Source organism: Piliocolobus tephrosceles, chromosome 5 (genome assembly GCF_002776525.5).
Source record: "Piliocolobus tephrosceles isolate RC106 chromosome 5, ASM277652v3, whole genome shotgun sequence".
Classification (NCBI taxonomy): domain Eukaryota; kingdom Metazoa; phylum Chordata; class Mammalia; order Primates; family Cercopithecidae; genus Piliocolobus; species Piliocolobus tephrosceles.
This window is the reverse complement of record NC_045438.1, coordinates 164,554,381-164,567,548: the sequence shown is the minus strand read 5'-3', so window position 1 is coordinate 164,567,548 and position 13,168 is coordinate 164,554,381. Positions and strand designations below refer to the sequence as shown.

General features: G+C 47.3%; 1 protein-coding gene across 1 annotated transcript; it reads left to right on the top strand.

The window, feature by feature from the left end:
• The first annotated feature begins 1,306 nt into the window (after positions 1–1,306).
• FAM50B (family with sequence similarity 50 member B) lies at positions 1,307–3,261 on the top strand. Its single transcript, XM_023221190.3, has 2 exons — positions 1,307–1,449; positions 1,751–3,261. The coding sequence occupies exon 2, from the start codon at positions 1,774–1,776 to the stop codon at positions 2,749–2,751; it is 978 nt and encodes a 325-aa protein (XP_023076958.2). The 5' UTR covers positions 1,307–1,449; positions 1,751–1,773; the 3' UTR covers positions 2,752–3,261.
• The last annotated feature ends 9,907 nt before the right edge of the window (positions 3,262–13,168 follow it).

The window sequence follows — 13,168 nt, the reverse complement described above, 5'->3', positions numbered from 1 at the left end:
GCAGAGAGCAGAATGAAAAAGTCTGAAATATTGCAAGAATTACCAAAATGTGACACAGGAACACGAAGTGAGTACATGCTGTTGGAAAAATGGAGACAGTAGGCGCTTAATGCTGCATTGCCACAAATCTTCAATCTGTAAAAACAAAAACAAAACACACAGTATCCCAGAGCTCAATAAAAGAAGACATTCTTGTATTCTGGTGATGAGGCAACAATGAGAAGGCTTTAGATTTTTTAAAAATGCTAATTTCCTAGATTAAGGCAAGTGGTGGGGAATGGGAGAAAAAGGAAAGTGTGACAGGCTCTTCTGTAATTGATTACATGTGAAGGAACGTCCTTCCAGGAAAAGGCCTAGGTTTCTGGCTTGGACAATTCGATGAGTGCTCACACCCACTATTCTCCTCTGGATATGTGGGTGCCATACGTAACTATCATATGATTCACGCTTTTTGGTAAGGTTATGCTCACAGGCATAGTTGCTGTTAGACGGGAGGAGGCTGAACTGCATTATGTATTTCACAACCAGCTTTTCCAAACCAGGTCCCAGAAACACTGATTTCAGCGAGTGTTCCCAGATCTCCTGCAGGGGAGAAACGGTCACAAAACATGAACTGGTCTGCCCTGCCCTTGGAGAGTTACAGTGGAAAATGGCATGTTAAAGGCTCACAGTAAAGACACTGCTATACTTTAACTCAGTTTCCAATGGTTATTAGAGCTTAGAACCCGGGGAAAACTGCTGTACAGAAGAGGTCAAACAAACTGAGTGCAGGTTTTGTCATGAAATTGGGGGGCGAGTAGGGTTCCATTATCAAAGAATGGTTGTTATGTTGGGGCCATAAGAAAGAATTACAAGCAGTGGTGTGCAGGTAATGTTCACGAGACGGCCACAGCGGGGTAGCATCAGAGGCGGGAGGAGACGCGGGAGGGGGAGGGTTGGAGAGCAGGGCTGCAGCCTTGCGGGGCGGTTGCAAGGCTCTCTGGGTCCCCACAGCCGCTTGCGCTACGCCCACATTGCTTCTGCGTGTTTACGACTGGGCACGAGAAGGCTCAGCAAGCACGCACCGGAGGTCTGGGCCCTCCCCGCCCACAGCATGAAAACAGGAGCTCCGGCCAGCATTAGCTGGGCAGGGCCAGAGGCGCCTCCTCCGAGCTCCTCCGCGCGCTGGCCCGCCCCACAGGAGCACCGCCCCTACCAGGAGCCCGGCGCTCTCCCGAGGGCCCGCCTCCCCGCCAGGGGGCGAGCCGCCTCCACTTCCTGTTTCCGCAGCCGCCCTACCAGGAGCCTGGCGCTCTCCTCAGGGCCCGCCTCCCCGCCAGGGGGCGCACCGCCTCCACTTCCTGTGTCCGCGGCTGTCGCGAGAGCCCGGGACGGGTGGGCCTTTGCTGGTGGGCGGTTCTCGTGGAGGTCAACTCCCGCGTGTCTCCGCTCCACAGGGTGCTTGGGCAGGTAAGGGTCCGCTCAGTAGCCCAACCCTCTCTGTATGCAGCTCCCCAAATTCAGCGCAGCGCTCAGGCATGGCAGCCACCAGTTACGTGGGGCCATTTGCATTTGCATTTATTGAGGTCAAAGAAAATGCTGGAAATTGGTGCCTGGTGACACCGTCAGGTTGGTGGTTACCCTAGCAGGTCGGCCCAGCCCCTAAAGGCTTCCATCACTGCCGAAAGCCCTGCGAGGAGGCGCAGAGCTTTGCATTCCCCGCGTTGCACGGGCCCCGCTCTACTTGCCGCGTTTTTCCTCTTTGCTGCAGAGCCCATCGGGTAGGCGGGGGCCATGGCGCAGTACAAGGGCACCATGCGCGAGGCAGGCCGTGCCATGCACCTCCTCAAGAAGCGCGAGCAGCAGCGGGAGCAGATGGAGGTGCTGAAGCAGCGCATCGCCGAGGAAACCATCCTCAAGTCGCAGGTGGACAAGAAGTTCTCGGCGCACTACGACGCCGTGGAGGCCGAGCTGCAGTCCAGCACGGTGGGCCTGGTGACCCTGAACGACATGAAGGCCCGGCAGGAGGCCCTGGTCAGGGAGCGCGAGCGGCAGCTGGCCAAGCGCCAGCAGCTGGAGGAGCAGCGGCTGCAGCAGGAGCGGCTACGGGACCAGGAGCAGCGGCGCGAACGCAAGCGTAAGATCTCCTGCCTGTCCTTCGCGCTCGACGACCTCGATGACCAGGCCGACGCAGCCGAGGCCAGGCGCGCCGGAAACCTGGGCAAGAACCCCGACGTGGACACCAGCTTCCTGCCCGACCGCGACCGCGAGGAGGAGGAGAACCGGCTCCGAGAGGAGCTGCGCCAAGAGTGGGAGGCGCAGCGCGAGAAAGTGAAGGACGAGGAGATGGAGGTCACCTTCAGCTACTGGGACGGCTCGGGCCACCGGCGCACGGTGCGCGTGCGCAAGGGCAACACGGTGCAGCAGTTCCTGAAGAAGGCGCTGCAGGGGCTGCGCAAGGACTTCCTGGAGCTGCGCTCCGCCGGCGTGGAGCAGCTCATGTTCATCAAGGAGGACCTCATCCTGCCGCACTACCACACCTTCTATGACTTCATCATCACCAAGGCAAGGGGCAAGAGCGGGCCGCTCTTCAGCTTCGATGTGCACGACGACGTGCGCCTGCTCAGCGACGCCACCATGGAGAAGGACGAGTCGCACGCGGGCAAGGTGGTGCTGCGGAGCTGGTACGAGAAGAACAAGCACATCTTCCCCGCCAGCCGCTGGGAGGCCTACGACCCCGAGAAGAAGTGGGACAAGTACACCATCCGCTGACCCCCGCCTGCCAGAGCGGAAACCGGGGGCGACACTCCTTTCTGTGCCCCGCCACCAGTCACTCGATTTCGTGACCTTGATTTCTTCCCCCAAATTTAATAAAGACAGAGGGTTCTCATGATTCATACTGGTTGTCCTATTGCTGATGTTATGCTTTGGTTGTTTGGTTGGTCTTTTCTGGGTATTTATTGTTGCTACCTGGATTTGCTGCATTGCTCTGCTGAGCTGTATTGAAACCGTGACTGGGCCCACTGTGAGACAGAAATTAGAAGAGGAGGCACATTTTTTACCTCATGGTTATGAGCATGGTCTTGGGGGCCACACTGAGTTTGATTCCCGACGCAGCTTCCTCCTTGCTGTGTAGTTTTGGGTAAGCTTATTAAACCCCCATGCCTCAGTTTGGTCACCTGTAAAAGGAAATAAGAGCACTTACCTTAAAAGATGGATGTGAGGATTGAGTTAATATTTGTAAAACACTTAGCACTTAATAAATGTTTTTTGTTATTATTATGGTTTTGGTTAATTTATTTAAAAGACTTCAGTGACCTAGTTCAGAACCATTTGAGGGCAGAGGTTGACCTGTCCATCACTGGTCCCCGGATCAGCAGTTGCCAGCAGGAGGGGCTTGCAAAGGTTGGGGAGCAACCCCCCTCTAGTTGCCTTTAGCTGGGTTGTTTAGCCCAGAAGTTAGGAGGACTGGGAGCTAATGCAAGTAGCCTGCAGGGTCAGTATCATTGATTTTCCTTTTGCCCCAATATGACTCCAGAGGGCACAGTTACAGATCCTGTCTTTATTGAAAATGTTTGTATTTTATTCATTGTGGATTATTTACGTTAATTTTGATTTTTAAAAATACTGTATTCAGGCCGGATGTGGTGACTCACGCCTGTAATCCTAGCACTTTGAGAGGCCAAGGTTGGTGGATCACCTGAGGTCAAGAGTTTGGGACCAGCCTGGCCAACGTGGTGAAACCCCATCTCTACTAAAAGTACAAAATTGTGCCTGCAATCCCAGCTACTCGGGAGGCTGAGGCAGGAGAATCGCTTGAACCTGAGAGGCAGAAGTTGCAGTGAACCGAGATCGCCCACTTCACTCCAGGCTGGGCGAAAGAGTTAAACTCCATCTCAAACACACACACACACACACATATATATGTATGTGTGTGTATATATATATATAGTATTCAAATATTATTTGGTTACTAAGTATTTGGGCATCTCTTTCACCTTAACCTTAATTCCCGAGGTTGGTGCCTCACTCATCCCGGTCCCAGCCCAGAGTACAGGAGGGACATTTAGAGTTCTTCCCTCAGCCCGTAAGCAAGAACTTCCACTGAAACATTAGCCCTCTAGGGCAATGGGTCCCAATGGCTGTCCCATTGGGTCATCAGGGAAGCTTTTAAATTTTCCAATTCAAAGGTCACACCCAGAGCCAGACCTCGGGGTCAGAAGTGGACATCAGTGTTTTGAAGCTCCCCAGCTATTTGGTTGGCGAACAAATGCTCTATGGCTGCCTTCTCTCTACCTCTTATGAACTCCTCCCCCTGAGTTTAGGTGCAAGTAGGGTCAGGGCCCAGGACAGGCTCTTGGCTCTGAACACTTCATTAGGGTGTGAAGCAGATTCTTTTACCTGAAGTGAGACCCTTGGACCAGCAGCATCGGCACTTGGGAGCTTGTTAGAAAAGCAGAATCTCAGGCCCCACCGCAGACCTACTGAATCAATGTGTTTTCCAGCAAGATCCCCAGGTGAGCCACAGGAACATGATGCTTTCTGGAAACTGGCTGGCTGGATGTCTGCTATTCTGCCCTTGGAACACAGCAGATCAAGACCTAAACTTGAGGGTACTGATAGTAGAACCCCGTATCTTTGGTTGCTTGTCTAAGCCATATTCACCAATCTAGTTTTCATTTAAAAGTTAGTATGCTGCTGGGCGCAGTGGCTCATACCTGTAAAAATCCCAGCACTTTGGGAGGCTGAGGTGAGTGGATCACCTGAGGTCAGGAGTTCGAGATCAGCCTGACCAATATAGTGAAACCCTGTCTCTACTAAAAATACAAAAAAAATAAGCCAGGCACAGTGGCGGGCACCTGTAAACCCAGCTACTCAGGAGACTGAAGCAGGAGAATTGCTTGAACCTGGGGGGGCAGAGGTTGCAGTGAGCCAAGATTGTGCCACTGCACTCCAGCCTGGACTAGCTCAGAGCAAGACTTCATCTCAAAAAAAAAAAAAAAAAAGTTGGTATGCTGACTACAGTCTAAATCCTGCCTTATTTCTGAACTGTTTTGGTGTTACTTAGACCTAGGTTCAACTGCACATTACAAAATACACAAAGTACCTGTAGTTTAAGCAAGCCTATTTCTCTGCTTCAAAGAAGTCTAGAGGTTAAAGTTGGCTAACATCAAGGGCCCAGGCTGCTTCTACCTTGTTTCATCATATGTGCCTTCCATATCCATGGTTACTTCATAACCCAAGATGGCAGCTCCAGCTTTAACCACCACATCTACATCCTGGAAAACAGAAGGTAAGGGGAGAAAGAAAGTTCAAAAGACTTAAAACAGCTGTCTCTCAAGGAAGAGTCCTGTAAGCCAACAGACACTATAGTGGTGGCCGGAACTTGGTCACCTGGCCACACCTAGCTGCATGGGAAGCTGGGAGATACAGTCCTTATCTGGGAAGCCAAGTTCTATTACTATGGGAAAAAATAGCAGAAATCGGGGGATAAATACAGTTTCTGATATAGTCTATCCCTTTTGCTACAAAAAAACATCCAAGTGTATCCTTTCCCCACACATAGCACACTCAGTCCTAATGCAAAGAAGACTACCACAAGGGCCCAGTAGTTATATCTGGGGAGACGTACAGGCCTCTCCTTCAAGTCTGAATGTGGCTCTTTGTCATCTAGCTACTTATAAACTAAAGAATAAGCAATTCGTCCTCTCACGTACCTGATGTGCAATGGTGAAACAAATACAAACGTTAGGAAAAGGGGATGCAAAGCATCAGCAAGAGCCAGTTCTCTGGCAACTGTCAGATTCTGCTGGGAGGGATTGCAAAGACTCTCTGTCTGCCTTGGAGGTATCATCCCTTGGTTGCCCTGGGTCCACTGTCTGGGAGGAACTCCCCAGTTCATTGTCCCTCATACCCTCTGGCTTTGCCCTCCTGACCCTCCATGACCACATCCAAGCCCCATTTGGCAGAGCTGCAGATCTTTAGTTGCCTGCTTCCTGCTGATGCAGATTTGGGAACCAGAGATTGCTTTCATAGGTTTTTCAGTCTAGGCTAATGGGTTTTTTTTGATAATTCAATCCTCTCAAAAACTTAGATGGATTTCTAGGCAGTTCCATGTGCAATGAATTAATCCCAGCCCAAGTTATTTTCTAGACATGATGGTAAGTGTGAAACTCTGGTTTTAACTTGCTGGCTTCTGAACTCTCTCCACCCCACTTTCTAAAGTTAATGAGGGATACCTTAAAACAATAGACTGGGGTGGGAGGATGACCCCATTAGTGTCCTCTCCAGCTTTATATGGCACCCAGCATCAATCTTATCTCCTGCTGAGGCTGTAGCTTTGAAGCCACTTATGGTAACTTCAGTTGGGCGTAATGAAGCATTTGGCTTTTTATGTCATGCAGAGCTCCAGACTTGGACTGAAGTCTGTAGGTGAGGACCCCTGGCTGGGCAAGGCTATCTCTCCCAGCACTGCTGGCAGACAGGTTAGGTTAGCTCATGCCTGCATGCATGTTACTCAGGTCTCTGCTGAAAGCAAGGAGATATAGCCAACACACAACAACCTTCTGAAATTTTTCTAAGAATTCCCTATCATTGCAGCCATGGTAGCCATTGCAATCATGCAATGATTCCCTATCATTGCAACCTGGCCGGCCTTGCATGCTCAGCAAGAGACAGGGTGACCAAATGTGCCTGGGACGAGCCAGCAGCTTCTGTCACAGATGGATCCCAGGGGAGGAAGGGGTCAAGTGCATCCTCAGACTCCCAGGTGTGCCAGATTACTTGACATGCCATATTTCACCAGTCATCAGAGTGACCCCCTGAGATTGTTGGCACCATTTGTCTGATGAAGAAATTGAATCTCAGTGGGCCGAAGTCACTGAAACGGGGTCACACAATTTTAGAAGTGGGAATTTGTTGTATAAAAAGAAGTATATTTGGTCTTTGTCCCAGGTTCCTGGTACAGAGCTCCTTAACCCCTTGGAATTTTCCTGAGTGATAGGAGTGTCTTTTGATGTTCATAACAAACCCTTTCCAATGACACCTGTGTTTACCCTAATGAGGTAACCTAGGGTGGGGCGCCTAGTTAGCTTCAGAATAGGGATGCTTACCAGAAGAACAGTGACTAGAGGATTGAAACTTTCAGCCCCACCCACCAACCTCCAAGACAGTTGGGGAGGGAGTGGGAGTCTAGAGGTGACACTCTTCAAAAACTCTTTTTTTTTTTTTGAGACAGAGTCTCGCTCTGCCGCCCAGGCTGGAGTGCAGTGGCATGATCTGGGCTCACTGCAAGCTCCATCTCCCGGGTTCACGCCATTCTCCTGCCTCAGCCTCCTGAGTAGCTGGGACTACAGGTGCCTGCCACCACACCCGGCTAATTTTTTGTATTTTTAGTAGAGATGGGGTTTCACCGTGTGAGCCAGGATGGTCTCCATCTCCTGACCTCGTGATCTGTCCACTTCAGCTTCCCAAAGTGCTGGGATTACAGGCGTGAGCCACTGCGCCCAGCACACTCTTAAAAAACTCTTGAACAACAAGATATGGTGAGCTTCTGGGTAGCGAATGCATCTCTGTGCAGGGAGGGTGGTGTACCTTAACTCCACAAAAGAGTCAAAGCTTCTACGCTCAGGACCCTTCTGGACCTTGCCCTACGCACCTCTTCATCTATACCCTTTGTAATATCCTTTAAAATAAACCAGGAAATGTAAGTTGTTTCCCTGAGTTCTGAGAGCTGCTCTAGCAAGTAGGGTCATGGAAACTCCCAATTTATAGCCAGTTGATCAGAAGTACAGGAGGCTCAGACACAATTGGTGTATGAAGCAGGGGCAGTCTTGCGAGACTGGGCCCTTAATTTGTGGGACTGAAGCCATCCTCACAGAGTTAACAGGAATTCTGGAGAGAATTCCTATTATAATAAGCATTAATCAGACTGCAATTTGACCCACTTCCTTGTAACCGAAAGGCATTAGATACTGATCATGTGTATCCCCATTGTTCCTATACGTATCATTTTTGACGCTAAACTCCTAAAGCTTTTGTTTAAGTATTGCTTAAGTGTCTTTCACAGCCTGAATCCCAGCAAAACACCTGATGCCAACCAGTTTGGAGACCCACAAAGGAATGGAATCGGCACGAGAATACCATTTCTTCATTTCCCTGTCCCATAATTTCAACCTGCACTCTTCGACCAATCAACAATCTCCACACTCTGGCCCACCACAAAACCCTTAAAAATCCTAGTCCCAAACTCCCTGGAGAGATGGATGTGAGGTTTCCTCTTTTCTATTTGTTTGCCAGCCCTACAATGAAATCTCTCTACTGCAACCTGGTATGTCGGCATATTGACACCACCATGCACAGCAGGCAGTGGACCTATTATGGTTACAGGATCTGATGCTAACAACAGGCAGATAGTGTCAGAATTGAACTGAATTGTAGGACACCCACAGTTGGTGTCAGAGAATTGATCAGAGTAGGAAAAAACCCACATATCTGATGTCAGAAGTGTTCTGTGTGAGAGCACAGTCACAGTCTTTTCTCAGAGACTTGAACCCAAACCTGTTTGTCTTCAGCATCTGTGATTTGTAACTGCATGTTTATTCACTGTCATTAAGCATGCACATTGTCTAAAGATATAGTGCTACAGGCTCCTGGGAAAAGGAGCAGTCTCCTTTTCTCCTTCTCACTTCCAGTTCCCCGAAGGTAACTACTTATCAATAGATCCTCTAGAAATTTATCTCTGCATCTCTAAACAACATGTGTATCTTGCTGCTACTTGAGTTTTCAGTTTCAGGCATTACCTTTGGACTTCCTATTATAGACGACAAGAATTTAGCATCCTTTCTCCCCTCTACTTCTCTATCAACCCTACCACACATGTGAACACTCTCTACCACCCATCCTTCCAGTATAAGTAAAAAGTAATTTTGATTCGATCAATATTCATGTGCTTCAATATTATGATCATATACATGCTGCATAGTATATTATAAACAATCTTTTGTCATTTTTGGAATTAATAATTTTATTGTTCACAGCCCCTCTTATTGGTCTGTGTATTATTGGCCAACTGCACATTCTTCAGTTTGCAGAATCTTGCAAAAAAAACTAGTAGGAGTGAACATTCAATATATGGCAGGAACTATTCTAAGCACTTCAACTGTGTACATTTTTTTCACCTTTTATTTTATTTAGTTTTTAGAGACAGTGTCTCGCTCCGTCACTCAGGCCGGAAAGCAGTGGTGTGATCATGGCTCACTACAGCCTTGACCTCTCAGGCTTAAGCCATTCTCCCACCTCACCCTCTCAAGTAGCTGGCACTACAGGTGCACACCATTTCACCTGTTTAATTTTTTTATTCTTTGTAGAGACGTAGAGTCTTGCCGTGTTGCCCTGGCTGGTTTTGAATGCCTGGCCTCAAGTGCTCCTCCCACCTCAACCTCCCTAAGTGCTGGGATTATTGGTGTGAGCACCTGCACCCAGCCCACTTCAACTATTTTTATTAATTTCATCCTTATTCATGTCCTATGAAACAGGTGCTTTTATTCCCACTCTACGTATGAGAAACAAAGAGGCTTAAGTAATCTCCTCAAAGTTATACAACTAGTAAATGCAGAGCTGGGATTCAAACTGTGATACTTCACTGCTTCCATTTTTGTACACAGCCCTGAATTTTGGGGGATTCAACCATTTTGGTGACCATAGGGAACTCTCCAGAATGAACATGCTATTTTTTCTGCCAGGCACACATTCCCCTAATTTTTTTTTTTTTTTTTTTTTTGGAGGACTTCCACATTACCTCTACTGTTGCTCCATGTGGCTTAGGAGGTAGGGTTTTTACTCTGTGTACCATCTTCGGGCTTAGCATCCACTTTGTCATCTTCCTGGTCAGCCTTTTTTGTGTGATGCTAGGAAAGGGCACTAATCCCATCAAGGGGGCCCCACCCTCATGACCTCATCTAACCCTCAATTACCTCCCAAAGGCCCCATCTCCAAATACTGTCACATAGTGGGTTCGGGCTTTAACATATGAAGTTGGTGGAAACACAATCCAGTTCATAGCCTTTGCCAATGGCTGCCGGGGTTTGGGTCATGGAGCCCACGGGAGGATTTTCAGCAAGGAGGAGGTCAGTTATCCACAGGGGCCCCAACACCAGGCAACATTGAGCAGGGGATAGCACTGGTGAGGCATATCCCTGGGCAAAAGGGCACTTTTGGTACAGATTTGAAAAGCTATTTCTACCTTGAGTAGTTTCCAAATAAAATGGAAAAACCTGGACAAATAATGCCTGGCACCATTAGCATCTGGCGTGAGCTGACAACCAAACAAACCAGAGAGTCCCAGCATGTGAGCACACAAGAGGCCCTGACAGCCATCCCCAGAGTTCCCAAATGCTGCTCCGTGGCATTTTCAAAGGTCTCTGGAGAAATGAGAACCAGAAGAATGATGAGATAAGTTTTTATAAAACTAAGGGTTTTTTCCCATTTAAAGGAATAAAATTTATGTTGTATTTTCTCATTTTTATATCTTTTTATTTGGTACTAAAGTTTTCTTATAATGAAATTATAGTTATTGTAGATGCTAAGCACTTTTTCTTTAATAATTTTATTTGGCCATAGTAAAAAATGATCACCCCTGGAAGTTGCTGTTATCACTGGCATCTCAACATCTGGAAACCCCTGAATGAGTCCAGCTTTTTAATTTAACAGAACAGAAGTGAGGCCCCTGGCAGAGAAGTGTCTTGCCCAAGGTCACAAAGCTGGTTAGCAAATACGGGCATTGGACCTGAGAACTTGATACCCATGCTCCCTCCTGCCCTCCTCCTCTTCTCAGGGGCACTGCACTGGTATAATATGAGGAACACCGTGTTCCTCATATGATTGGTGAGATTTCTGATGACCCAAAAAACGCATAAGGAGAATAAAAGTCTCGTGTTGACGTCAGCGACCAAGGGAGCCCATCACCTGCAGTCCTGAGGCTGTACCTGTTAAGGAGTCCCGCTCTGCTCTCCTAATGCCTGATTCACTATTGGGTACTGCCGTGTTCCCTCCCTTTGCCAACTAGAAAATCTTTGATTTGTTTTCAGCTGCTTTTGTGGGATGGACAAGGCAATCCTCATGCAATGAAGGCAAAATAACGTTGGCTTGAAGACTGCCCACTCTGAACGTCTTCCTATATTGCTATTGTGGAAAAACCCCACATAGAGATGAGCTCTCAGGAACATCACAAAATCTCCCATGTTCTCGAAAAACCATGATTAATTAAGCTACTTCAGAAAATATTGATAGACTGAGAGACCCCTAACTAGCCTGACACAAGCAGATGCCACTATATTGATCTGGGGGGCTTGGGGATCAAGATCTTATTTGTATTTTTCCTGATTCCTCAGGATCTTATTTGTATTTTTCCTGATTCCTCAGAATGAGGGACAGGGGTTTTATGTTCTTAGCTGGAGGATTGCAGCAGGGAAAGGCATTTCCTATGGACTCATGTATTTTTGCCAAGTAAATGTCATAGTAAATAATATTACACAGAAAAAAGAAAAATTAGATTTTTCTCATACCTAACTCAAGCTGGAAATTTATTTTTCTCCAATTTATTGCCTTCAGACCAATAAGTCAGACTTTTCGAGAAACGTGTATATGTAGATGAACATGAATATATATGTGTGTATGTATATGAATGTGTATATGAATATGAATGCACATATGAATATGTGTATATAAATATGTGCATGTATATGTGTACACACACACACACACACACACACACATTTCAATCTCCAGGAGAAACTTGGACGGCTCCAGGGATCGCCATGGAGATCACCAGGGATCTCCAGGAGAAACTTCACAGGCTTCAGGGATCACCAGAGAACTGAATGTGTTTAATTAGGGCAGCGTTACAAAGCGGTTATGACTGATGAGCTGGAGAGACTGAAGTCACTAAGAAAGCAGCAGGATTTAACCCCACTTGTGGGAACCAGCCTCCATGAGGACTCCCAGTGATTCTTTTTTGTTTGTTTGTTTTTTGTTTTTTTTTTTTTTGAGACGGAGTCTCGCTCTGTCGCCCAGGCTGGAGTGCAGTGGCGCGATCTCGGCTCACTGTAAGCTCTGCCTCCTGGGTTCACGCCTCAGCCTCTCCTGCCTCAGCCTCCCTAGTAGCTGGAACTACAGGCGCCCGCCACCACACCCGGCTAAATTTTTTTTGTATTTTTAGTAGAGACGGGGTTTCACCATGTTAGCCAGGATGGTCTCAATCTCCTGACCTCGTGATCCGCCCGTCTTGGCCTCCCAAAGTCCCCCAGTGATTCTTTGTTGGTTTCATGGCCTATGTAATCACTAGGACATGGATGAGATGACAGCATGTAACATACGATACAAGGTCGTGAAAGGCACTGTACCTTTCATGTACCACCTTGCTCTCTTGGATTACTCATTCTGGAGGAAGCCAGCTTCCCTATCATGAGAACACTCAGACAGCTGGAAAGGGCCACCTGGCAAGGAACAAGGAACAAAGGCCACATGCTACCAACCAACAAAAACTGGGCACCAGTCCTGGAATCAGATCCTCCAGCCCCATCACACTTTCAGATGACTGCAGCCCCAGTCAGCAACTCAACTCATCTCATGAGCGATCCCATCTGTATATAATTAATATATATGTATTAACTGAGACATATTTCACATGCCATAGAACACATCCAAAGTACGTAGTTCAACGGTTGTTAGTATATTCACAAAGTTATGCAGACATTACCACAATCTAATTTTGGAACATTTTTATCACTACAAAAACAAACCCTCTACCCATCACCAATACTCCCCATTCTCACTCTCCTCCCCAGCTCTAGGGAAACAGTAATTATTTGGTTTCTATAGATTTGCTTATTCTTGCCATTTCACATTAATGGAATCATTTACTATGTGGCCTTTTGTGTCTGGTTTCCGTCACTTAATATGACATTTTCATGTTTACCCATATGGTAGCACATATCAGGATTTCCTTCCCTTTTATGGTCAGATAACATTCTAGTAGATACAACACATTTTGTTTATCCATCATTCACTAGTTATAGGACATTTGGGTTGCTTCCAATTTTTGGCTTTTATGAATAATGCTGCTAATGAAGATTTGTGTACAAGTTTTGGCACACAAATATTATTTCATTTATCTTGGGTATATCCCTAG

What these genes read in the sequence shown, in the direction of transcription:
- FAM50B (XM_023221190.3), top strand. Translation starts at nt 1,774, where the DNA reads ATGGCGCAGTACAAGGGCACCATGCGCGAGGCAGGCCGTGCCATGCAC.